At 63.3% G+C, this 24,125-nt stretch overlaps 1 protein-coding gene across 1 annotated transcript; it reads left to right on the forward strand.

Moving 5' to 3' along the window:
* On the forward strand, window positions 1-23,677 carry BESB_074420 (uncharacterized protein; the record flags this gene model as incomplete). Its single annotated transcript, XM_029365815.1, has 11 exons — window positions 1-5,399; window positions 5,824-6,189; window positions 7,823-9,587; window positions 9,957-18,602; window positions 18,923-19,336; window positions 19,774-20,454; window positions 20,710-20,805; window positions 21,292-21,494; window positions 21,930-22,161; window positions 22,483-22,748; window positions 23,290-23,677. The coding sequence occupies 11 exons, from the start codon at window positions 1-3 to the stop codon at window positions 23,675-23,677; spliced, it is 18,456 nt and encodes a 6,151-aa protein (XP_029218299.1).
* Window positions 23,678-24,125: the final 448 nt, after the last annotated feature.

A 24,125-nucleotide genomic window follows, 5' to 3' on the forward strand; every position in this document is an offset into this window, starting at 1 on the left:
ATGTTCGGAGCTACAGCACCGGGGACTTCGTCTGGACTGTTCGGGTCTTCCTCTTCGGCCTCTTCCTCATCTCTTTTCGGTGGAGGAGGTTCCTCCCTATTTGGTGGGGGCGCCTCTTCGTCTACGTCTCTCTTTGGCGCAGCTTCGGCGGGTAAACCTTCAGCTTCAGGCGGCCTCTTCGGTAGTACTTCTCTCGGCTCGTCTTCGGGGTCCTCTGCACTCTTCGGCGGTGCCGGCAGCGCGGCGATGCCACAGCCCGCGTCCTCTGGGGGCCTCTTCGGCAGTTCCACAACTCATGCTTCCGCCTCCTCTTCCCTCGTTCCAGGGGGAAGTGCCGCTGCTTCCGCGAATGCTGTGACTGGTCTCTTCGGAGCAGGGTCCTCGACCCTGAGCCCCTTCGGCTCCGGCGCGGCGACAGACAAACCGGCAGGTTCTGGCGGTCTCTTTGGCACATCTGCGGATTCATCGTCTCAAGAGGCATCTTCAAAGAATATCTTTGGGACCGGAGCTCCTTTCTCATCTCCGTTTGGCGGAGCTTCAGGTTCCAGTGCGCCTGCGGGCTCAAGAGGACTTTTCGGGACTGCGGCTACTTCGTCATCCTCCTCCTCATCGTCCGCCTCCCTCTGTGGCGGAAGCGGGAGCGTTGCCGCGGAGAAACCCGCTTCGGGAGGCTTGTATGGGAGCTCTGACGCTCCATTCAATCTCTTCTCAGGTGGAAATACCGCAAGTTCAGCCACCTCTGGCACCGGGCTCTTCGGCGCGGCGGCGTCTGCGCCGGCCGCTTCCTCGTCGTCCTCGTCTTCGCTTTTTGGAGCAGGCGCGCATGCGGACAAGTCAGCAGCGCCTGGAGGACTCTTCGGCAATTCGGCTTCTTCTTCGAGCAGTTCTTCTGGCGGCGGGCTCTTCGGCGCGGCGGCGTCTGCGCCGGCCGCTTCCTCGTCGTCCTCGTCTTCGCTTTTTGGAGCAGGCGCGCCTGCGGACAAGTCAGCAGCGCCTGGAGGACTCTTTGGCAATTCGGCTTCTTCTTCGAGCAGTTCTTCTGGCGGCGGGCTCTTCGGCGCGGCGGCGTCTGCGCCGGCCGCTTCCTCGTCGTCCTCGTCTTCGCTTTTTGGAGCAGGCGCGCCTGCGGACAAGTCAGCAGCGCCTGGAGGACTCTTTGGCAATTCGGCTTCTTCTTCGAGCAGTTCTTCTGGCGTCGGGCTCTTCGGCGCGGCGGCGTCTGCGCCGGCCGCTTCCTCGTCGTCCTCGTCTTCGCTTTTTGGAGCAGGCGCGCCTGCGGACAAGTCAGCAGCGCCTGGAGGACTCTTTGGCAATTCGGCTTCTTGTTCGAGCAGTTCTTCTGGCGGCGGGCTCTTCGGCGCGGCGGCGTCTGCGCCGGCCGCTTCCTCGTCGTCCTCGTCTTCGCTTTTTGGAGCAGGCGCGCCTGCGGACAAGTCAGCAGCGCCTGGAGGACTCTTTGGCAATTCGGCTTCTTCTTCGAGCAGTTCTTCTGGCGGCGGGCTCTTCGGCGCGGCGGCGTCTGCGCCGGCCGCTTCCTCGTCGTCCTCGTCTTCGCTTTTTGGAGCAGGCGCGCCTGCGGACAAGTCAGCAGCGCCTGGAGGACTCTTTGGCAATTCGGCTTCTTCTTCGAGCAGTTCTTCTGGCGGCGGGCTCTTCGGCGCCGCGTCGTCGTCTGTTCTTTTCTGCGGCTCAAATGAGAAGACGACGAGCCCTCCTGGGTCTGCCTCGCCTGCTGCGGCGTTTCCGTCTTCAACAAACACGCCCCCGCCAACTGGCAAAGAGTCAGGCGCGACTGCGGCGCCTATCTTCAGTGGGTCAGCAGCGGAAGCGAAGGCGACGGAACCTGTGGCGTGCTCGTCCGCTCTCTGCGCTTCTTCGTCTCTGTTCGGGGCGACTGGAGCGCCCGTGGCCCCCCAGCCGGCGGCCGCGGCGTCGGCATCTCTCGCGGGTTCTTCGCCGGAGATTCGAAAGTGCCTCGTCAGCTACATCCACCTTAAGTCCGTGCTTCTCTCACTGTCGCTTTCCGACTCGCCTGCACATGTCCGCGAACTGTTCTCCTCTCCGCAGTTGCTACAGCGCTTCGCCTCGCTGCTGTCTCCCTTCGACCCCTCCATCGACCGTGCACTCCCCCAAAACATCTCCCCTGACCTGCAGGCGGCCATCACGGCTGTGCGCACTCAGCTCGCGCGGAAGGCGTCACAGCAGCCGCGCGCGGCTTCCGCGACGGCGGCGCCGGATGAACGCGACTGGGGGGTTGCGGTGCCCTCTGAGGCGATGATCTACGAGGCTCTATCGGTCTACCTTCTGCGCAAGTTCAACAAGCAGCAACAGCTCCTCTCTCCGCGTCTGTCGGCGCCCTTCCTCCAGGAAGCCATCGATCCCGAAGACCCTGTGACGCTGCGCGAAATTGAAGACATTCTTGTCGGCGAACAGGTAGATTTCTTCTGGTGCCTCGCGTTCATCTTCCGGACGGCGTCCTCCTCGGCGCCTGCTCAGGAGGCAGGGGGCAAGGCTCCCGACAGGAGCGGCGCCGCGGAGAGCGCGAGCAAGAAGAAGGTTGATGATTCTGGCACAGAGCCTGACGAGCCCGCCGCTGCTGCATCTCGCGCACCATCGTCGCTTCAGAAGGCGTGCTTCCGATTCGCCTGTCGCCTGGTGAGCGAGAAGAACATTGAGGAAGGCTTGTACCGCGCCTATGAGGAGTTGTCTCGGCGCGTTGATGCACGCAAAGGCGCCTCGCAATGCGGCGCCGGAGCGCCGGAGGGCGGGGGCGTCAAGAGGGAGGCCTCGGGGCGCGGCGCCTCTGCAGCGGATGCGGCCGCTTCGCAGTGCCTTGCGGACGACCCCGGGCGCGTCAAGGCACTGGCGGCGACTCTGCGCATTCAGAAGTCTTTGCTGCTCTGCTTCGTGGCTTTCTACCGCGCACGGAGTGTCTTGGAGGCGTGCCGCACCGGGGGGAAGGCGCCGAGCGAGAAAGGAGCGCAGAGTTTTTCAGCCGCGACGCTGCATCGCCTGGCGTCGATGGTCTCCGATGACGCCTTCGTAGGGGCGCTCGCGGCCGGCAGCAGCGAAGACCGTCGCCTGCTGCAGAGTGCGCGCCTCCTCCTGGCGGGGCAAGAGGTCGCGGACGCCTCGGCCGTTTTGCTGGTTTCCGTCTACCCGTTTGCGCTCTTCTGCGGCGGCAGCGCGCCGGCGGGCCGTCGCGAAGAGAGCCAGACGCCAGGGGAGGAGACTCTCGCGCAGCTCGGCTCGGCTGATCGCTTCGCTGCGCTCCACCGCGGTGTCATGACACCGCTCTTGAACGCGTTCGAGAGCCAAGTCGGACGTGAAACCCGCGGCACTTCTGTGCAAGTTCTCGCGCTAGCTTCAAGCGTCGCTCTCGCTGGAGATCCGCGCAGCGCCGGCGACAGCCTCGCAGACAGCCTGGCCGCGGACGGGGCTGAGGAGAGAAGCAGTGAAGGTACGGCGGCGTACCCCGACGCGCTATATGAGCAGTTCATTGCGCACCCGAGTGTGACGCCGATCGTCCTCTTTGCGCACGCCGCGGCTCTCGCGATGCTGCGCGAACGGCGAAAGAAGACCTCGGCAGCGACAGCTGAGCGCGCGGCGAAGCCCCACACCGGATGCCGCGAAACACAAGCTCCGTTTGTCTTGAGCGACGCGGAAGTCGATGCGTTCCTCAACCCTCTTTTGCTCTGTGGAGGGCCGTCGTTTGCGGCGGCGCTGGAGGCCCTCGTGGTCGTGCGCGACGGCCTCAGGCAAGCGGGTTCAGCCGCCGCGGCTGCAGATCCTCTGTTGAGCATGCAGAGGGAGGTGCTTCTCGAGTTCTTGCATGTGTTTCTTCTGTATCTCCCCCTCCACCATTTCCAGGGCTTCGAGCCCTTCATTCATGCTCTCGCCGGCCTCGTCGACAGCCCGGGGGTCGCCGATGACCTCTGGCTCCTCTCGTCTCCGCGTCAGCGCTCGCTTTTGTTTTCTCCGTCTCCCTCCAACTCTGTCGTCTCGGCGGGATTTGCTTCCCAGTCCGACGCGAGGGCGCTGGCCTCCAGGGAGGGCGACTTCGGCGTCGGCGGAGAGAGTCTCGCGTCGCGTGTCGCCGCGCCGGCGTGTGCGACGTGTGGAGTCTGGGGCGACTTCGTCGCTGGCCTTCAGCGAAACACGCAAATGTCTCAGGAAGCGCTTCACGCGCGACTCGCGCAGCAGCCCCGCTACGGAGGGCTGTATGTGGTAATCGAACTCTTTCGAAGCGTCACGTTTCCCTTCGGCCTGCATCTGCTTCTTCAGCTGGTCGCCGCGCTCGTTCCGCGTGCGTCGGCGTCGCGCGTCGTGGAAAGGAACCCGCAGGCAGACGAGGAGGAAGAAGAGGCTGAGGAAGAAGAGCCCGTCATCGACGCGACTTCCCTCGCTGCCTTCCTCCTGTTCCTCACGGAGCCGCTGTCGAGCATGCTTCTCCCCCCGCTGCCCGAGTTCTTCTTGCCGGCTCTGGCCCCCCCAGCTGCGGCCGTCGAAGCGCCAGCCCGACAGGAGACCCATTCCCAGGGGGAAGGGGGACTGGGCGCGTCGCTCTCGCGCTCGCTGTCGTGCAACAGCCCGTCGCCCTTGCGGTGTACGTACACCTCAGTGGGTCCGGTGCCGCTGGAGCTGTGTCTAGGCACGATGCTGGGTTTCCAGGAGCCCGTGGAGGCGGGTCGCGGGGAGGGCGAGGACGGCGACGACGCGCGGGCGGGGTTCTTCGACGCGTCCTCCGTCAGTGGCGGCGCGGCCTTCTGGTCGCTGCTGCCTCCCGGCGTGGCTGCGCAGCCGCAAGGCCTTCCCGTCTGGCGCCTGATGAACGCCGCAGCCTTCGCGTGCGCGTCCACCGCGGCTGCGGCCCGCGAGAGCGCCGCGCAGGAGCAGGAGGCGCGCAGCGCGCGCGCGAAAGCATCTGTCGCGGGCGCGCCCTGCCTGCCGCGCTACGAGGGAGAAGGCTGGTGGGCGCAGTACGCGGATGGCACTAGCGCGGTGCCTGCGCTGCGCCGTGTGGGCGCGAAGCTTGAGGAAGAACAACTGTCGCGCTTCGGCAGCGCGGCTTCGTGCGCGTCAGCTTACTCCTGCGGAACGGCCTCTTCTTCCTCTTCTTTCGTGGTCGAAGAGGAGGCCGACGACCCAGACGCTGCCATGCTTCTCTACGCGCTGCGCGTGCCCCTTTCGGCACGGGGCCGTGGAGGCGCGGCAGCGCAGAGCGAGGAGGCCGAGGCGGGTATGAGAGGAGGAGGCGCGCACCTCCGCGGGTTGGCGGACGACGCCCTGAAAGCCGCAACACCGTCGCTCTCGCTCTTGAGAGTTGCGTGGTTCGTGTGGGACGCGGGTCTTCAATTCCTGGCGCAAACGGGAAGGCCTCTGCCGGACGCGGCGCTCAGGTAAGAAGAGCTGGCGACGCACGCATGCGTGGAATGAGCTTCAAGGAGAGAACGATGAAGTAAAGCACCTACGCGCCCATCTCTACTCGCATCCCCCCCCCCCCCCCTTCCAGCTGCCAGATTCATCCTGAGCCAAGCGCACGTTGCCGTCGCCCCGATTCAGTGACCCTCTTCTACGTTAACTGCTCTATCGTCCCGCTTTTCTTCGACTTTTTGACCTGCTCCTTTCTGTCGCTCCGACCTGTGCGGCGTGCTGCGGCGCAGAAGCGTCCGTTTCCCGTGCCTTCGTGCGCGGGTCTTCTTCTGCGCAGAGTGGAACGACAGTGCAGCCTCCTCTGGCGCGCCTGTGGATGAGGCGCTGTCCGCATTGGAGAAGCGAGTCGCGCAGCTTTCGCGCCGTGTCGTCTATGCCTGTTTTCTGCAGCGCCTTCGTGTCCGCGACCGCTCTGTTTTCACGGCTGGCGGCGTGGCCGCCGGCGATGCGCCTCGTGGCGGAGCTGACTGTCGCCGAGCAGGTCTACGGGCTGAGCGGGCCTGCGGCAGCTTTGGCAGTCAACGCCGCGACGCTGGCGGCGTCCGCGAGTGTGCGGGAGGTCCTGTCTCTGTTTCGGGGCGCAGGGGTGGCGGGCGCTGGCGACGCGCACGAGTTGGACGCCTTCCTCGACCGAAGCCGACACAGCGCCGCGGTCGCGCCCTTCGCGCTCCTGCCCAGGCTCTTCGCCCTCGCCTGCCTCGCGGGCCAGCAGCCGCAGCTGCGGTGCATTCTTCCTGAGCTCCTCACAGGCCTGAGGTGAGGCTGCGCGACGGGCTGGGGTTCAGAGGCGACAGAAAAAGGTTCACGGTATGTGTATGTATGTATATGTATGTATGTTTATGTATGTGTATGTATATGTATGTATATGTATACGTATATGTATATGTATATGTATATGTATATGTGTATGTGTATGTGTATGTCTATGTATATGTATATGTATATGTATATGTGTATGTATATGTATATGTATATGTATATGTATATGTATATGTATATGTATATGTGTATGTATATGTATATGTATATGTATATGTATATGTATATGTATATGTATATGTATATGTATATGCGTATGTGTATGTGTATGTGATGTGTATGTGATGTGTATGTGATGTGTATGTGATGTGTATGTGATGTGTATGTGATGTGTATGTGATGTGTATGTGATGTGTATGTGATGTGTATGTGATGTGTATGTGATGTGTATGTGATGTGTATGTGATGTGTATGTGATGTGTATGTGATGTGTATGTGATGTGTATGTGATGTGTATGTGATGTGTATGTGATGTGTATGTGATGTGTATGTGATGTGTATGTGATGTGTATGTGATGTGATGTGTATGTGATGTGTATGTGATGTGTATGTGATGTGTATGTGATGTGTATGTGATGTGTATGTGATGTGTATGTGATGTGTATGTGATGTGTATGTGATGTGTATGTGATGTGTATGTGATGTGTATGTGATGTGTATGTGATGTGTATGTGATGTGTATGTGATGTGTATGTGATGTGTATGTGATGTGTATGTGATGTGTATGTGATGTGTATGTGATGTGTATGTGATGTGTATGTGATGTGTATGTGATGTGTATGTGATGTGTATGTGATGTGTATGTGATGTGTATGTGATGTGTATGTGATGTGTATGTGATGTGTATGTGATGTGTATGTGATGTGTATGTGATGTGTATGTGATGTGTATGTGATGTGTATGTGATGTGTATGTGATGTGTATGTGATGTGTATGTGATGTGTATGTGATGTGTATGTGATGTGTATGTGATGTGTATGTGATGTGTATGTGATGTGTATGTGATGTGTATGTGATGTGTATGTGATGTGTATGTGATGTGTATGTGATGTGTATGTGATGTGTATGTGATGTGTATGTGATGTGTATGTGATGTGTATGTGATGTGTATGTATGTATGTATGTATGTATGTATGTATGTATGTATGTATGTATGTATGTATGTATGTATGTATGTATGTATGTATGTATGTATGTATGTATGTATGTATGTATGTATGTATGTATGTATGTATGTATGTATGTATGTATGTATGTATGTATGTATGTATGTATGTATGTATGTATGTATGTATGTATGTATGTATGTATGTATGTATGTATGTATGTATGTATGTATGTATGTATGTATGTATGTATGTATGTATGTATGTATGTATGTATGTATGTATGTATGTATGTATGTATGTATGTATGTATGTATGTATGTATGTATGTATGTATGTATGTATGTATGTATGTATGTATGTATGTATGTATGTATGTATGTATGTATGTATGTATGTGTGTGTGTGCTGTTTAGGTGTTGTTTGACGCCTTGTTCGCTGCAGAATATTCTTCACGTCTTCAGGCTTCTCTGGCCAATGGACGCTGAGGACGGCGGTGTCTCGCCCTCGTCTTCGGCGCCTCGCGTCTGTCGCTCGCTTTTCTCGCGGCTGGGCGCGGAGGACTGCGAAGAGCCGCTCGTGTGCCGACTTCCGCCGCTGTTGCTGCAGCCACAGACGTCGGATGTGTTGTCTGGGGACCTCGCGTCCGCGCCTGAGTCTGTACACACCTACTGGCAGCTGCTGATGCTTTTCTCGGTGTTTCTGTCGTCGCGCGCCGCCGGGGATGGCCGCGAGCTCCTCGAGCCGGATGCGCAGAGGATGCAGCGTTCTGCGCTGTTCACGCAGATCTTTTCGGCGTATTTCTCCGCTTCATCTTCCTCCCTCTTGTCCCTCTCTCTCCCCGCGACCGCCGTCCCCGCTGCTTCGCTCGCGGCGCCGCAGTTCTTCTCCCCGGCGTTCCTGCGAGCCTCGACGCGCGCCGCGGGCACCCGAGAGGCCCGCGAGGCGTGCGGCGAGCTCCAACAGGCCCAGCCACTGCCTTTCTCACTCCGCAGCTTCCTGCAGACGCTCACGGAGGTGACGGAGGAGGAGAGGGACGCGGGCACGTATCCGGTGCTGAGGAGCACGCTGCTGCTTCTTCTCCATCTTCTGCAGCTCTGCCCGCCCTCGGCGCTGGCGCTCTCCTGGCAGCAGCACGCGGCCTTCAGTGCGGCGACGGTCGCGGAGAGCGCGCGGGAGCTGCTGGAGCGGGAGCGGGCGAGGAGCGATAGCGTTGCGGCTGCCGAGGAAGCCGTGGAGCGCGAAGGCTGCGACGCGGCTCTGGAGGCGAAAAGAGGTGAGCATCCGATGTTCCTCGCCTTCCTCGCACCGTTCCGCGAGCTCGCGCGCATGCAGTTCGGCGGCGCCCACGAGACCGAGGCCCAAACGGAGGCAGACCTCTCCACGGGCGCCGACGGCGTGAAGCGCGGACGTGACGGGGCAGACAGCCTCGAGGACAGCTACTGGGTCCTGCTGCCCACGCACTCCACGCCTCTCGGCTCGCAGAAGGGCGGCGGCGCCGGCGACTTGCAGAGTGCGCTGCGGGAAGGGGCTGACTCGTCTGCGGCGCACACACCGTCTCGAGAGGCCCGCGACGCCTTGGCGCGGCTGGCGGACTGCTCGCTGTCGCAGGGCGTGGCGACGTTTCTTGAGCGGCGGCAACTCGCGCAGCTCGAAGAGCAACGCGACACCTTCGGGGCCCTTTGCGAGTTCCTCTTCAGCTCCGTGTGGAGTCGCATCGAGGGATGCAGCTTCCTCCACTTCGCCGAGCGAGCTGAGCTCGTGGAGATCCTCCTCGCCGCGACCACGGAGACACTCAGTCTTCTCCAGGGCGCCAATCGCTTGCCATCGAGCGAGGACGCCGACCCCGACCGCGAGGGCGAGGCGCCGACGAGAGACCGCGCCCTGCCTGGCGGCCTCGGAGCCGGCGAGCGCGCGGTGAAGAAGCGAAGGGGTGATGAAAACGACGAAGTCGCGAGGGCGTGGACAGCCGCGCTGGAGCGAGAGGGGCTGAACCTCGATAGCCTAAAAGAGCGGCTCCAGTCGAGCGAACAGGACGCCGCCGGATCGGTTCAGGCGACCCTGACTGCAGACAGCGGTTTCTGGTCGCTCCGCGAGGCCGACTCGATGGAAAACGAAGCCGTGGAAAGCAGAGGACGAAGAACCAGACTTCAAGTCCTCTTCTGGGATAACCGCGGCGGCGTTTTCGCCAGACGCGCTGCCACTCTCGCTGTCTACGGACACGTCGAGGTAAGCCTCTCATCCCATTCTGCGGAGCCCCGCTCTCGTATTCGTGTATCGACCCATGTATATACATATATGTGTAACGTTGCTGTCCCTCGCCTTTCCATTGCTGTGAATAACTAGATTTCTCGCTGCTGCAGCATCTGTTGTTCCACGCTGCGGCTCTTGTCTATGGACCATCGGACCCTCCAGCTCTCTCTCCAGCGCCTGGGTTTAGGCTGTGCAAGAGTTGGCAACACGCAGGAAAGCGACAGAGCTCGTTCGAAGAGCTTCGCTCGCTGGCGTCAACGCTCAGCAGTCCTGTAGTGTGAAGCGAGGCGGAAGAAATAACGCGCATGCGCGCGGGCTTTTTGCGTGGTTGTGTGTGCGTTTCAGCTGACTAACCGGCTGCTGGAGCAGCTCTCGGCGTCGAACTTTCTCTCGTCTCTGGCGGCGCTTCTCCGCTGTGACTCTCTCCTCGAGCTGTGTCCTCCGTATGCGCGCGCGCAACCCCTGCCCGCCTCGTCTGCTCCGTTTCTCTTTGCGTTTGTGAACTCTGTTCTTCTCTCGCTGGCGTCGCTCGACTTCCACTCGCTCGCGTCCACGTCTTGGATCACGCCGTTGGCGGCGCGGATGCTGGGCGCGCCTCCGCTCCACCCGCCTGAGCGGCGTCTGCTGCGCACCTCGCGCCTGTCGCCGTGCTCAGGGCCTTCGGCCCCTCTGCTGCTGCTGCTGCCGGCCTCGTGTCGCGCGCCTGGAACCGCCGGGGGCGGCGAGCCGGTTGAGGGTCAGAGCACGTCTCGCGAAGTGCGGCCTGAGGGCCTGAGGCAGGGAGGTCGTTTTGAAGCTGAGCCACAGCCGCACGCGTGCGCGATCTGCGGGTCGCTCAGCTCTCTCTTTGCCTTCTCGCCGCCCTCTTTTGCCTCTGGCAGTGTTGGGCCTCTGTCGCCTGCGGTGTCTCCGTGGACCTCGTCGGCCGCCTCGACGCGTCTCTCTCGCGTCTCCTCCCTCCCAATGGTCTTTGTGCTGGCGTCGCCCGGCGTCTCCTCGCTGGCGGCGCCTGGGGAGCGCTACTCGCCCGCCTGGTCTCCAGGCCGCTGGAGCACGCACTGGGTCGGCGCGGCGCTGCGCGAAAGCGTCCCTTTCTGCCTCTCGGCGTCGGGCGCCGCGTCGCTGCTGACTTTCTTCTCGTTCCAGGCGGCGCTCCCCGGCTCCTCTTCCTCGCTCTCCTTGAGCACAAGTCCTGCGGTCCTACCGCCAGAGGCTGCGCTGTGCGCCTCGGCGGTGACGAGCCCAAACACAGATCGCTCTCAGAACATCGTTTGCCTCGTCGTTCAGGCCTTCCTCCACCTTTTCCTGGCTACCTGCGTCTCCCCGACCGGGTCGGCGCTCGGCCGCGGCGGGGGGGAGGGCGAGGGGGCGGGCGCCGTCTGCTCGCCGCTGGCGACGCTTGTCTCTGCGGCTGCGCGTCGCGCCGGGGCTGTCGAGCCGCCAGACGGCGGCCGAAAGCGCAAGATGGCTGGCGCCCCTTTGGCGCCCGTCTCGGTGGCTGAGCCACTGCTGTCTCGGCTCCAGCGGCAGCTGAGCAGACTTGCGTTCTCTGCGTCATCTGCCTTGCCGGAAGACGTGGGAGTCTCCGCGTCGCCCCTCTCGCCGTCGGTCCCCGACTTGCTGCCCTCCTACGCAGGGGACGCGCTCGCTGCGGCGCAGGACTACGACGCATTCCTCGTCGCCGGCGTGCGCGCGGGTGCGTCGCTGCTCACCGCGCCTGGGGGGCACGCAGCGCTCTTCTGTCAAAGCCGCAGCAGGCAGCAGACGAAGGTGCTCGCCCCGGCGAACTTCGTGCAGTCTGTGTTTGCGCTGCTCGAGGGGTCGTCTCGCATCAAAGTCGTCGCCGCCTCCCTCCTCAACATCCTCACGGTGGCGTCGCTCGAGCTGCAGCGCAGCCAGGGACAGGAGGGCGAGACTTCGGCTGGGACGTCGGGGGAGTTCGAGGGCGCAGGCGCGGGCCTGAAGGGGCTGAGACGCGCCGACGTCCATCGCGGACCCGAGACGCGACCCGCGCTGCCGGCTTCGTCGCGCTTCTGCTCCGCGTCGCCCTTCTCCGTCTGCCTCGCGTACGCCCCTCCCGAGCTCCAGAGCTTGCTGGAGAGGTGGAGGGACTTGGTGAGAGCGAAGGCGGGCGACAAAGAAGGCGCGACGGCCGCTGAAGGCCAGACGAAAGCCAGCGCCGCTGAGCGCTTGAGCAGAAGAAGGCAGATTCGCTTCATCGATCTGCTCGTCCCGAGCGGCGTTCTCAGCAAAGGGCTGCGCGAGTTGTATGTAAAGGAGCCGATGAAGGAGTACCGGCTCCTTCTGCTTCAGCTGCTTCTGCTGCTGCTGGCGGGGGCCTCGGAGCGCGACAAAGACTCCTCCTCCCGCTTCTGCGCCCAGCAAGAGGATCTCATCTTCATCGGCGGAGGCGGCGGCAGCTTGCAGGACGAGTGCGAGGGGAGCGACGGCGAAGCAGAGCCTCTCCTCTGGACGACTGTGAACTTCTCCCAGCAGATTCTCCTGGACGTGCTCGCCGCGTCCTCACCCGCCGACAAGTCAAGCGCCTCGGGCCGAGGGGCAATTGGCCCAAAGAGCGGCAAAGAGGGGGCGGCGTCTGGGAGGCTGGTCGAGTCGCTCGGGGACCTGAAACTCCTTCGCCTTGCGTTGCTCCTGCTCGAGCAACTCTGCTTTTCTTCTGGTGCTCAGGCGGTTCACCTTCAACTCCTGCAGCAGACCGTCTGCGGCGTGCGGAGAATGAGCTCGCTGCGGAGAGACCGCCGCGAGGCGAACGCGGACGCGGCAGGCGGAGAGGATTCTTTCGCTGGCGCCTCGGCGTTCGCTTCCGCGGCGAAGGGCGGCTCCCCGGCGAAAGGCGAGGACGACGCAACGAGCGCAGGCGGATGGAAGCTGCTGCTCAGCGTCGCCTGCACCCTCCTCTCCACGTGGCAGAAGCTAGACTGGGCGCGAGCGCGTCTGTGGCTGGCGACGGCGAGCGGCGCAGCCGAGCGCAAAGCGCTGGCGCGGCCGGCGACCCAACACGCTACGCTTTCGTCTCAAGCCAGCCTTGGAGACCTGCCGCCGCTCGAGGCTGGAGGGCCCCCGCTTTGCTCTCGCCTGATCACCAGCGCCGGCTTCGACCTTCCGCTCTACGCGCCCCTGGACGCGGCGCTGTCCCCTCTGCCACAGGCCTTCGCGGCGGCTACGGGGCGAGCCGCCAGTGGGGACTCGGCCGACGGGCCTCGCGGCGCGTTCTCGCGCCGCCCGAGCGGCAGCTTGCGTCTGTCGGGCGGCGTCTCGGTCGCGGGCTCGGGGGGCGCGGGCCTGAAGGCTAAGTGTGCGGGTCTAGGGCCTTCTGCGCAGGGCGGAGAACGCGGGGAGGAGGACGAAGCGGGTGCATCCTCGGCCGTCTCCGCCCCGTTCTCGGGCTCTGTCGCGTCATTCTTCTCCAGAGGCGGCGCCGGCGAGCCCGGCGGCAGCGGATGCGCAGCGGCGGGCGCGTGTGCGCCGTCGCCAGCTGGCTGGGGAGGCGAGGAGGAGGAGGAGGAACTCGGTTTCTTGGCGAGTCTCGCGGCAATCGAGCTCTGCGGGGCTTTCCAGGCGCTCTTCCGGATCCTCGTCTCTCAGCTCCACGCGCTGCCGCTCTCGATCCCTGTTGAAGCAAAACAGACGTCCAGCGGCGCGCACGCACCGGGTGACAAAAAGACGCGTTCCATAGCTCACTTGTTCGTTGACCGGCCGCCAACGCTCGCCGACTACCGCGACTTTTTCAACTTGTTCTACTTCCTGTCATCGGAGCCGAGCGTTCTTGCGGCGTTCTTCCCCGCGAAGGCGCAGGGGGCTGCAGGGGACTCTGACCCGCGGGCCTCGCAGGCCGCGTCTTCCTCGCTGGGCCTCGCGCCCCTTCCCGAGACGCAGCGTAGCCTCCTTCGGCTTCTGCTGTGGCTGCGGTCCCGGTCGATCTCGCCTGCGTACCTGCAGCAGGCTCAGCCGAGGTCGCCGGCCTGTTCTGTCTCGTTCGTGCCTGCGCCGGGGGCGGGAAGTGGCACCGGCTGCTCGTCACCCCTGTCTCCTTCCGCGCAGGCGACGGCCGCGCTCCCCGTCCCCCCACCCACGGGACGACGCGCACGCGGTCTGCTGCGTGCGCCCGGCGAGCGAAGGAACAATCTGGAGAATTTTGCCGATTTTTGGATGCGCAAGCGGCTGTTGCGCCCGGCTCTCGAAGAGGGTGTCGGGGGCGAGGGCTGCGCGTTGCTTCAGGCCTTGTCGTCTCCGCTCCTCTCGGACGACCCGGCGCAGGGCGAGGAGGCCCGCAGCTGCGCAGACGGCGGCTCGCCGGTGCTACCTGTCTCGCTTGTGCGCGCCTGCGGCGTGTTGAGCAGCCCCGAGCAGTTTGGCGCAGGGTTCATCTTTGACCGTCGCACCCTCGTGCTGCTCGCGACACACGTTGCCCTGCAGACTCTGCCTCTGGCGCACTTTTCCTCGTCGTCCGCGTCCTGCGGGGAGGAGAGCAGGCGAGCTTGTCGCGCCGAGCCGCTTCTTGGGGCAGCCTGCGACGCCGGATGGAAGTCGAGCGGCCGCCGGAAGAGGAAGGAGGGCGGAAGCTCGCTCGCGGCGTACTTCCCGAGTTCGCTGGCGAGCCAAGCGTGGACGGCGGGCGTCTTCGCGAGTCGCGTGGGCGTCGGCGAGGCGCTTGCGGACGCGCAGCTCGCCCTTCTTTCGGCCTTTTTCCAGTTGCTCTGCGCAAGTCGAGAGAAGGCGATCTTCCCCCTGTACTTCATGCCCCGGAAGAAGACGCCGGCCGGCGTGACAAACATGTTGGAGCCAGGCGAGGCCGCCCAAGGCGGCGAGCCAGAACGCGTCGGCAAAAACGTGTTGTCGCCCCTAGGCGACGCAGAGCCTCCTTTCCAAGCCGCCATCTTCCCGGTGCTGTCGACCCTCGTGGACGTTTGTGAACAGGAGAAGGGCTTGGCTGCAGGGACCCCGTTCGGCGTTTACCTATTCCGCAGTGCGTTCTTCCGCCTCCTCCTGGCGCTCTCGCTGCAGCTCGTCACGTGTAACTGGACGACGGATCTTCGGGCCTCCTCTGCGGCGCCAAAGCTGCTCCTCGCGCGCGGGTCGCCGCTTGCGTCTGCGCTTGCGCCGGCACCTCCTGCGGACAAAGCCGCCGACAAGAGCCCTGCACTGTCGCCGCGGAGCGGCAGCCTGTTCGGGGCCTCCTGCCCCGCCGCGCCGCTGTCGCCGGTGCGACACCCAGAAGACCATGAGGACTCCTCTTCGCCGTCGGAGCCGGCCGCACGCCGCTCAGTCGGCGAGGTTCTGATCTCGTTGACGCCCTCGCAGGAGGGCACACATGCGTCGTTTGGCAGCGGGGCGGCAGAGGGAGGCGGAGCCTCGTCGGGCTTCTCCTGCCGGGCCTCCGGGGCGCGGGGAGGGGGCGCGTGGAGCCGCTCGCCTTCTTTCTCGGCGCAGCCGGTTGTGGGCCGCGCAGATAGAGACTACTTTTTCCAGCGATTCTGCGTCAAAGTCGACGCGCTGTGCAGCGCGCCAGGTCGCGCGGGCGATGGAGGCCGCACCGCCATCCTCGCCCCCATGTGGCAGAACGAGGCGCTGAAAGACGTCTCGAGGGAGATTCTGCATCCGCCGCTCGCCTCCCTCTCCACGCCGCTCTTCTGTTCGGGCACGCGCCGTGCGTGTTTCCCCAGCGCGGAGATCCTGCGCAACGTCCTGCGGGCGGCCGAGGCCTTCGAGGGCGAGCAGGGCGACTGCGCAGGCGGCGCAGGCAAGACACGCAGAGAAGAAGGTGCGGCGCCGGGAGTGACGCGGAGACAGAGAGCCGCGGAACTGCTCTACAAGGTGCAAAAGTGCCTCCTCGCTGTGCTGCGCGAGAAAGTCGCCCAGGAGAGCGAACGAGGCTGGGGCGCTAGTGGGAAGCGCCTGCCGGCCCTGCACGACGGCTTCGCGGAGTATGCATATGAAGGACGCCTGGCGGCGAGAGGCGGGTCAGGAGAGACGAAAGGCGTCACGCAGTTTCACTTGCCTGCGTTCTCGTCGCTCCTCTCCTTCTTTCCCCGTTCGGCTGCCTCCCGCGACCGGGGGGCCGCGGTCGGCGCCGCCCTGACGGGCCCCGGAACGTCTCGCCGAAGAGGCCTCTTCTCCTCGTTCTACCCCGCCGTCGAGGCCGCGCACCGCTCTGCGCTGCTCTTCTCAGCCCCGATCGCGTCCTCTGCGCCAGAGCCACACGAAGCCTGCGAACAGGGGCGAAGCACTCCGTCGGCCTCCTCGCCCTCCGCCGCGGTCTTCCCTCCCACCCGTCAGGCGCCGGGGGCGGACGCGGGCGGGGGGCCTCGGGCGCCAGGGCAGGCCCCGGAGCGCGGCGAGGCGGCGCGCGAACCGCTGCCTTTCTTGGTTGCCGAGACGCGCCTTCGAGAGGAGTCGCGCGCCTGGACTGACGCGTTCGGACTGGCCAGGACCCCCCCCGAAGAGGCAGACTTTCTCGACATGCTGGCGGCACTCGACGGCGTGAAAGTCTTCGCGGCCCTCTGGAGCTTCCTCTGCGTCTGCGGAGGAGAGACGGAGCAGGAGCTCGCGGGCGGCGCGTCGGCGCCGTCGTCGCGTCGTCAAAAGGGCACGGAAGGCGAAGCTGACGGGGCCCCGTCCCTCGCACGCGCGTCTCAGAGGGCAGAGCACGAGAGCGAAGAGAAAGCTGCTTCGTCCTCCCTCGCGGCCTTCTGGGCGGAGGCCCTCGAGACGCAGCTCGCAGGCCTCCTCAGCCAGGCGCACAGCGTGTGGGGACTGTTCACGCCGGCAGCGAGCCGCGCAGCCGCTGGCGCACTCACTGGGGGCGCGGCGCTGCAGCGAGACGAGTCGTTCGCGGACCTGTCTCCCGCGCTCCTGTCCTCCCCCCTGGCAGGCGGGGTGGTGTCTGCGTCGGGCGCGACGGCGGCGACGCGAATTGCCTACCTGCTGGCGACGGCGCCGAGGACGCCTGCGCTTCTGCGCATCTCGTCACTGCTGTACCTGAGCCTGCCTCGGCTCTTCCTCAACGCCTGCGTCAGCCTTCTGGATTCCTCGGCGGCCGCGGTCTACGCGGCGCGGCGGCAAGCGGCGCGCGGCGCGGCCGCGGGCGCGGGCGACCGCGAAGGCGCCCCAGGCTCGCAGCTCGTCTCGTTGTCGCTCTCGGAGATCTTTAGGCCCCAGGGCGAGACTGGGAGCCAGCGGCCGAGCAGCTTGCTGGGCGTGGGGGTCGTGGAGCGGCGGGACAGAAGCCTCAGCTCGGGGGAGACAGAAGACGAGGAAAGGAGACTGTCGCGGAGCGAGGGGCAGGACACGTCAGCGTCGGCAGCCGCGATGCCTCTGCTGCTCCATCCAAACCTCTTTACGCCTCGCATCTCCGAAGACTCTGCTTACTTGGGGCAGGGACGGAGTGATGTACAGCTCGAGGGCGCCGCGGCGGGGCGAGCCTGCGACGACGACCGCGCGGCCACGCTCGCGCCCTTTGATCCCGTCGTGGCGCATGTGCTGCAGAAAGCCCTCGAGCGTCTCCCTCTGTCTGGAGAGGCTGGAGGCCGCTGCGAGTCAGATGAAGGAGCGAGGGAGGAGTTCGGGGGAGTGGCGAACGGGCGCAGAGATTTGAGCTGCGGAGGAAGAGACATTTCCTCGTGCTTTGCTGCCCCGCTGGCCGCCTTTCTCCAGCTGCCTCTCCTCGCCTTCCTGCCGCCTGCAGTCCGCAGCTTGTCGGCGCAGATTCAACAGCAGGCGACGCTGCTCAACTCGCGCTTCCCGGCAGTGGCGCCGACGACGACCCGCGAACTCTGGGCCGCCCAGCAGCTGCTTCTGCTTCATCAGCCACTCCCTCGCGTCCTCTCTTTTTCGGCGTCCCTCCTGCCTGGGGCGCTGGGCGCGGATGCCTGCGGCGCGCGCGGAGCGGAGGCCGAGGCGAAGAAGCAGGAAGAAGCCTTGTTTTCGCCGAAGCTCTCCCTGCTGCTGCAGCATCCGAACTTCCTCGTGGAGGAAGTCGCGTCGCGGACGCTCTCGTCCTTCGTCGCCTTCTTCGCCCTCCTGGTGCAGTCCGGCGTCGCTCCTCGACGCGCCGGCGGCGCCGCGGGGCTCTTCAGCCGCACAGCCGCACTCGAGGCGCCGCTCCTCGACGCAGGCCTCGGCCGCTGCACTTTGGCTGGGGGCGACGAACGACGCGCGACCGCCGGCCTGCACTTCTTTTCCGCAGAAGGCGACGAATCCGCGAAGGCGAAATCTGCGTTCCTGTCTCAAGCCGCGCCTCCCGCGTCTTCGTTATCTCCTGCGCCTTCGCAGGCCCCTTCGAACTGGCAAGACGCGCGGAGTCTGTCCCTCCCTGAGGCGCTACTGGATGCCGACTTTTTCCTCTCGCTGGTGATGCTGCCGTCGTTTCAGAGCTACCTGCAGCCTGTGCGCAAGCCTGCGATGCCGCCGCTGCCCCCATCGCACGTCGCGCGCAGGAGCCCCGAGGCCGACCTGTCAGGCTCTGCGCCGTGGGTGCCTGCGTACGAACTTTTGCTTCTCCCGGCGGCTGCTAACGGGCAGAGAGGACAGGAAGGCGACGCGGCGGTCTTGGGCGGGGAAGCGCGCGTCGCGAACGCCACGGATGCCGCATCCGCGGCGCTGGTGCAGGTCAGGCGGGCGCCGTCGCATCTGCTCTTCTGCAGGATGCTGGGGCTCCTCGCCCTGGGCCTCCACCAGTTGCCGGAGTCGTCTCGCGCCCGAGTCTCCTGCGCGGAGAGCCGAGGAGGGGGAGGAGGTGGCCTGCGGGGAAGGCCAACGTGGGCGCAGGCGGAGCCTCAGGCCGGCAGGGCGAAGGAACGCGTCGCGGCGCTTCTCCGCGTTTTGCAGCTGCTTGAGCGACGCATGCAATTCGTTTTGGGGCCCCGCGGCTTTGTGCGGGCCTCTCAACTCGCGCTGCTGGAAGAGGGGACGCTCTACGCGCAGCTCCTCACGCTCCTGCCCCCGTGGAGCGCGATGGATGCCGACCAACAGGTAAGCCGGAAAGGAGCAGAAGTGCGCGGAAGAGGTGAGGCGCTTTGACGGCGAGGAAGCAACACGAAACACAATGGAGGTGAAGCGGAGCACTTGGATGCCCGGCGCGCGTTTAGTTTCGGGGAAGCTGGCGGCATCAAAAAACAGAGAGAGAGAGAGAGAGAGAAGCACGATCCGTGCGTCAGCCACAGCAGGCAAAGTCTGGCTCTGCGTCTGGCGGCCTTTATGAGGACGACGTCTTTGATCAGAGTCCCTCCTCCGCTTTTGACATGTTTCTCTCCACAACGACGGTGTCATGTTTTTTCTGCGTTGTGCTGCAGCAATTCGTCTGGCGGTGGTTTAGTCTCTTGCGCGACTTTGCGCTCTCTCTGTGCCGAGGCCTTTTGCTGTCTCTGGTTGACGGTGTGCCGGTCCTCCGCCCCGTCTCTGTGTTGGAGCGTTTGGGCGCTCAGCCTCCTCTCAGAGCTTCGTCCGCTGCTTGCGGCGCAGCCTCGTCGGCGGACGTGTCTCTCTCCGCGCTGGTTTATTCCTCGCTGGCTGCGGGAGTGCCGGGTCTCCGCTCGGCGATGCGCGTGCGCCTCGGCGAGGCCGGTTACGAGGCGATCGCCCGCGGCGCGGCGCGAGCGGCGACTGGAGGGCAGAGACAAACTTTGTGGGAGAGCCTCTGGGGCGGCGCAGACGAGAAGGAGCAAGGCGAACGGGCCCCCGTCGCCGTTCCCTCGACCTTCCACCAGGTGAGATGCGCCACGGATCAGAGGCGACGAAGGTGACTACGCAAACCGCGTTCGCCCGAGCACCCGCCGTCCTGCCCTCCAGGCTCGCCACAGACCGAACGACCCCACGCGGCCACGCCCACATCGCTGCGCACGCCCGCGTACATCCGTAAACATACACATAAAAATATATATTATATATGTATAAATGAGTCTTTACGAGTCTTTGCGGGTAGCGACGGCAACGAGGGGCGTTACTCTTGTGAGACGGCGGTAGCTGCGTGCGCCCGAGTCGAGATGCTACGGTGTCCAACAAAGAGTGAAGGCCGTGTGCGCGCTCAGTGTCCTCATTCTGTTTCTGGTATGTTTGACTTTTTAGGATTGCCTTTGGGGCGCACGATTCGTTCAACCACTCTTGAAGTGTGGCCTCTCTGTGTGCGGCGCGTTTTGCTTTTCAGCGTGGCATCTTCCTCATGCTCGAGGTCTGCAACAGCGCCGTCTCGGCGTTCTCCAAGTTCGGTTTCCTGCTTCCTCTGGATCACACCTTCCCGCCGCCCGCCTCCTTCTTTCTCCCCGGGTGTGCCTGCTGCCCGCCCTCGCCGTCCTCCTGCGACTGCTCCTCAGGCGGACGCTTCGGGGGCGCGGACACCTCGCACTGGTGCCGCCGCGTGCGCGCCATCTCGCCGAAGCGCTACCGTGAGTTGATCACGTCTCTGTTTTCCTGTGCGCCTGCGGCGCCCGCTGGCGGCGAGAGCGCGAGGGAGAAGAGTCACGGCAACCGCTGCGCGAGGCGAAGGCACGGCAAGAAGAACGAGCGCGCGAGGAGCGAGGGGTGCGCGTCCCGGTCGCCTTCGCCGGTGCCGTCGCTTGCGCACGAGGGGAATCCGCGCGACAGAGACGCCGTGAGGCTCGCTTCCCCGCTTGGAGAAGACACGCTGAAGCTCTCTGAGGACAGCGAGCGAAGGCCCCAGCGCGGCGCGGCGTTCGCGGCGCCGGCGGACACAGACATTCCTCGCGCTGGCGGATGCGAGGGAGGCGCCGGCAAGAATGCAGCGGAGGTCGACGCAGAACTCACAGAGGGACGCGGAAGAGGCGAGGCAGGCCGCACCCGGCGAAGCTTCCTCCCCCCGGCACAAGAAGTAAGCTCTGCGCGAGGTATGGGCCGCCATGGTAGACCAGGCGCAGGCCTCTGCGCTTGGACTCCTCGGTTTTGGGTGCTGAACCGCGGCTAAAACAGCATCGCCCATCTGGAGCCCCGGACCGCGCCGAGAAGCAGTTTTGCTCTTCCGTGGCATGCAGCAGAGTTAAACAAAGAGACGAAAACTACCCGAATGGAGCGCAGCGCACTGCCTGCGGATTCTCAAAGTGTGTTCCCCCCTTCTGCGTGCTTTTAGATTGCGCAAACGCTGGGAGTTTTTGTGGATATCGCGAAGGCGCTGACCAAGATCCTCGACGAGCTTGCGCGAGAGGATCGAACACTGCCGCTTGCGGTGAGTCGGTGGTGCAGGCGCACAACCGAAGGAGCAGAAATAAAGGAAGTGACAAGATACAGCCGAGGAGGAAGCGGTGGAGGCGAGGATGGCGGTGATGTAAGGGCGGTGACAAGACGTGGATGCGGCACTGCATGCTGTGCACAAACAGTTCCGACCGCCACCCAGATCTTCACGTGACGCCGCGCAGGCCTTGCGAAACCACGTATTTGTATGCATATGTATGTATATATATACAGTAGGCGTGTAATATCCGGGGGAGTTGGAATGTCCAATTCGCTCAACAACTCGGCGGGCGGTGTCTCTCCTAGCTGCTTGTAGCGCGCTCAGCCGCCTGATGAACACAGACCTGCATATAAACGAATATATGGATACGTATTAGAGACCGAGATGATAGGGCGGCGGCGTGGAGACGTGCAAGCGCCATCTCGGGATGCACGCCCCGATACGCGAAAGCTTTTGCTTGCTGCCTGCCTCCGTCCGCAGATCCTGACTACCCGCGACCGGCGGTATCTGCCGCTCTCTCTCTTCCTGCGCTGCGAGGGCCCGTATATGAACAGTTTGTCTTCGCTCGCTTCGCCGAGACCTTCACAGCGCCAGGCCTCGGCAGATCAGCCGTCTGTCCTCTGGGCGAGTTGGGCGCGCAGTCCCACGCCTGGCTCGGTGTCGCCTTCGCACAGCAGCGTGTGGTAAGCGCTCGATTGCCGCGCGCCGCGCGGCGTCGGACTGTGTGGACGTCGTTTCGATTTCCTTCCTCGACTCTTTGGCACCTTCTGCACGGTCGTGGCGGGGACTTTGTCGCGTGGAAGCGTGTTCGTTGAGCGCTACCGGCGTGGTCTGCTGGGGCGCAACGTAACTCGATGGCAGTCATCCGTGCAGCGGCGGCGAGAGTCCTTGCGGCTGGCTCTGTGCCTGTGCCTGTGCCTCTGTGCATCACAGCATAAGCAGAGTGAAGGCTTTCGTAGGCGCAGGAGAGTGGGTAACACAGATGTCTTGGCGGTAGTGCCGACCGTCTATCTGCTTTGACTCCATCCATCCTCAAGGATCGGCCGTCACCCGCATATATCTGCCTCAGTCTCGCGCACTGCCACCTGGAAAACTGTGTGTGTTCTTTGGCCTCGCAGCGGCGCTGGGCGCGCAGCGAGCGTTGTGAGCTTGACGCCGACAGCGAGCGGCGTCGGATTCGAGTCCTCGACGCGCGACGGGGAGGGGGCGAGAGACGCCTCCGGCAGAGGCTGCGCGCGAGGGAGAGACGACGCTTCAGTTCTCTCCTTCCACCGCGGCACGAGCGCAGATCGGCAGGGCGGAGGGGCGCTTTCCGCCGTGTCCTTCGCAGGCAGGCAGCGTGCCGAGCAGGTGAGAGCTCGCCCGGGGAGCGACAGAGCCGAACACGGGACGGGGCCGTATGATTATTCGTGAGCGAAGTGAGCGCGAGAAATTTGCATCGTCATCGATCTCACAGGTCTGAGCAGCTGGACGGCTGCTGGCGGCGTCGAGACTGAAGAAGGGGATGTCTCCTGTGGAAAGCTGCGTCTACTAAAGCGGCGCGGAGAGTCTCGCTGGACCGCGGGCTGCTGATTCGTCTGTGTGCTGCCTCGTTTTTAGGCGCTTTTAGGTGCTCTCTCCCAGCCAGCACCTCATCCTGGGTTTTCGTGTGTTTTCTTCTCCGCTTTTCAGCGCCGGAGTCTGCATCGGCGCCGGCGCGGGTCTCCCACCGTCACCGCCTGTCGCCTCGCACGCGTCGCGGATCGCGGGGCTGTGAGCGGTCTTTTCTGCAGGGAGAGGGGCGCACCCGAAAGCAGCGTTTCGCTGCTGGGCATCGGCGAAGAAGACCAAGAACTCGAGGTCGTCTGCCCCGAGCTGCTCCAGCACGAGGCGCTGTGGGAGCGTCTGCGCGACACTGTCGAAAAGGCGATGACGGCAGGCACAGCAATCATCAATGCGTAAGCACCATCGAGAAGGCAGCCCTGTGACGAGGGGGGGAGGGGGGGGGGGCGCGCGAACACACACATACCCGCTGACCGAGGAGAGTTCCCCCTCTCCCCTACTTACAGTGCTTGAGACTCTATTTCACACGGGCGGGTCGCCCTGTGCAGAAGACGCATGCTGCTTCCTCCCGCAGGCTAGGAAGGAGGAGGCAGCAACGCCCTGGAAAGATTACAGGCGTGACCTCCAGGCCCCTCAGAGAGCGCACCCGACGAGGCAGAACGCATTTCGCTCTACACTCTCTGCGGCAGTGCGAGTAGTGCCTTCTGTCGACGTGCACAATGTAACATATATATATATATATATATATCGGAGGTAAGGGCTATGTCTCCCGGCGTCTGACGAACCGCAGGTCTTCCGCAGACCTAGGGGTGATGACGCCTGGCATTCATGCAGAGGGGTGAGCGAACGGCGACTGGAGTTGTAAGGACAAAGTCGGCCCCAGATAGTTTTCTTGTGTGGGCGCGATTGTTGTTGTGTATTTGCTGCTCATGTCAGGTTTGTGGCGCAGAACATTTTAAGACATTACGCGGATGCAGCCAAGCAATTTCTTCCTCTTCTGATCCATTTGGGCGCGGCGTCCAGCCATCAGTCTTCGTCGTCTCTCACAGTCTCTACTTCTTCTCTTATCCCCCCCGGTGCGGCGCACCTTCTTCGTCCGTCGAGTGCAGGGGATTCTCGGAGCGAAGCAACCGTTTCCAGAGACGATTCAGGGGCCACGAGTCGGGACTTCTACGCAACGCTTCTACAGTATCTGCTCAAGCGCTATGCTGTTGAAGAAAGAGTTTTTGAAGCCTCGAGAGGTGTCTGTTTCCCCGCGGTTCTCGACCTTCACGAAGACGCCGACGTCCGCAGAAAAGAGGAGGGTGGAGCGACCTTGCGTTAAAACTTCGGAGCGGAGGTCACACACGTGCTACAGACTTACGTGTTTTATACGGAAAGCTACTGATATTGCCTTTCTACCCGAGCGTGCGTGTTAAGACACGATGCGTGAACAAGCGACCTCTTCGGCCTCAGCCCTGACCAGATTCCTGCGGTTTGCAGGTGACGCGCCGCACCCGACATGTGTGGGCAATACCCAGACATGTAATGGCATGCACATGTTTTCACCCGCAACGAATCAACACCAGGTGTATTTTCTGTGTTCGCTCATCTTCCTTGGACATGGTGACGACTGTGCTGTACAGTTGCTGCTCAAGCGAAGACACTGAGGTTGCAGATCAACCGGTCACAAGAAAAGCAGAGTATGATGCTGTGGCATTGCGTCTCCTGCATGTGCCCTACCATTAGAATCATTGCTTTATGTGGCGCAGCCCCGCACCGACGCATCGACC

This window comes from Besnoitia besnoiti, assembly GCF_002563875.1.
Source record: "Besnoitia besnoiti strain Bb-Ger1 chromosome Unknown contig00007, whole genome shotgun sequence".
NCBI lineage: Eukaryota > Apicomplexa > Conoidasida > Eucoccidiorida > Sarcocystidae > Besnoitia > Besnoitia besnoiti.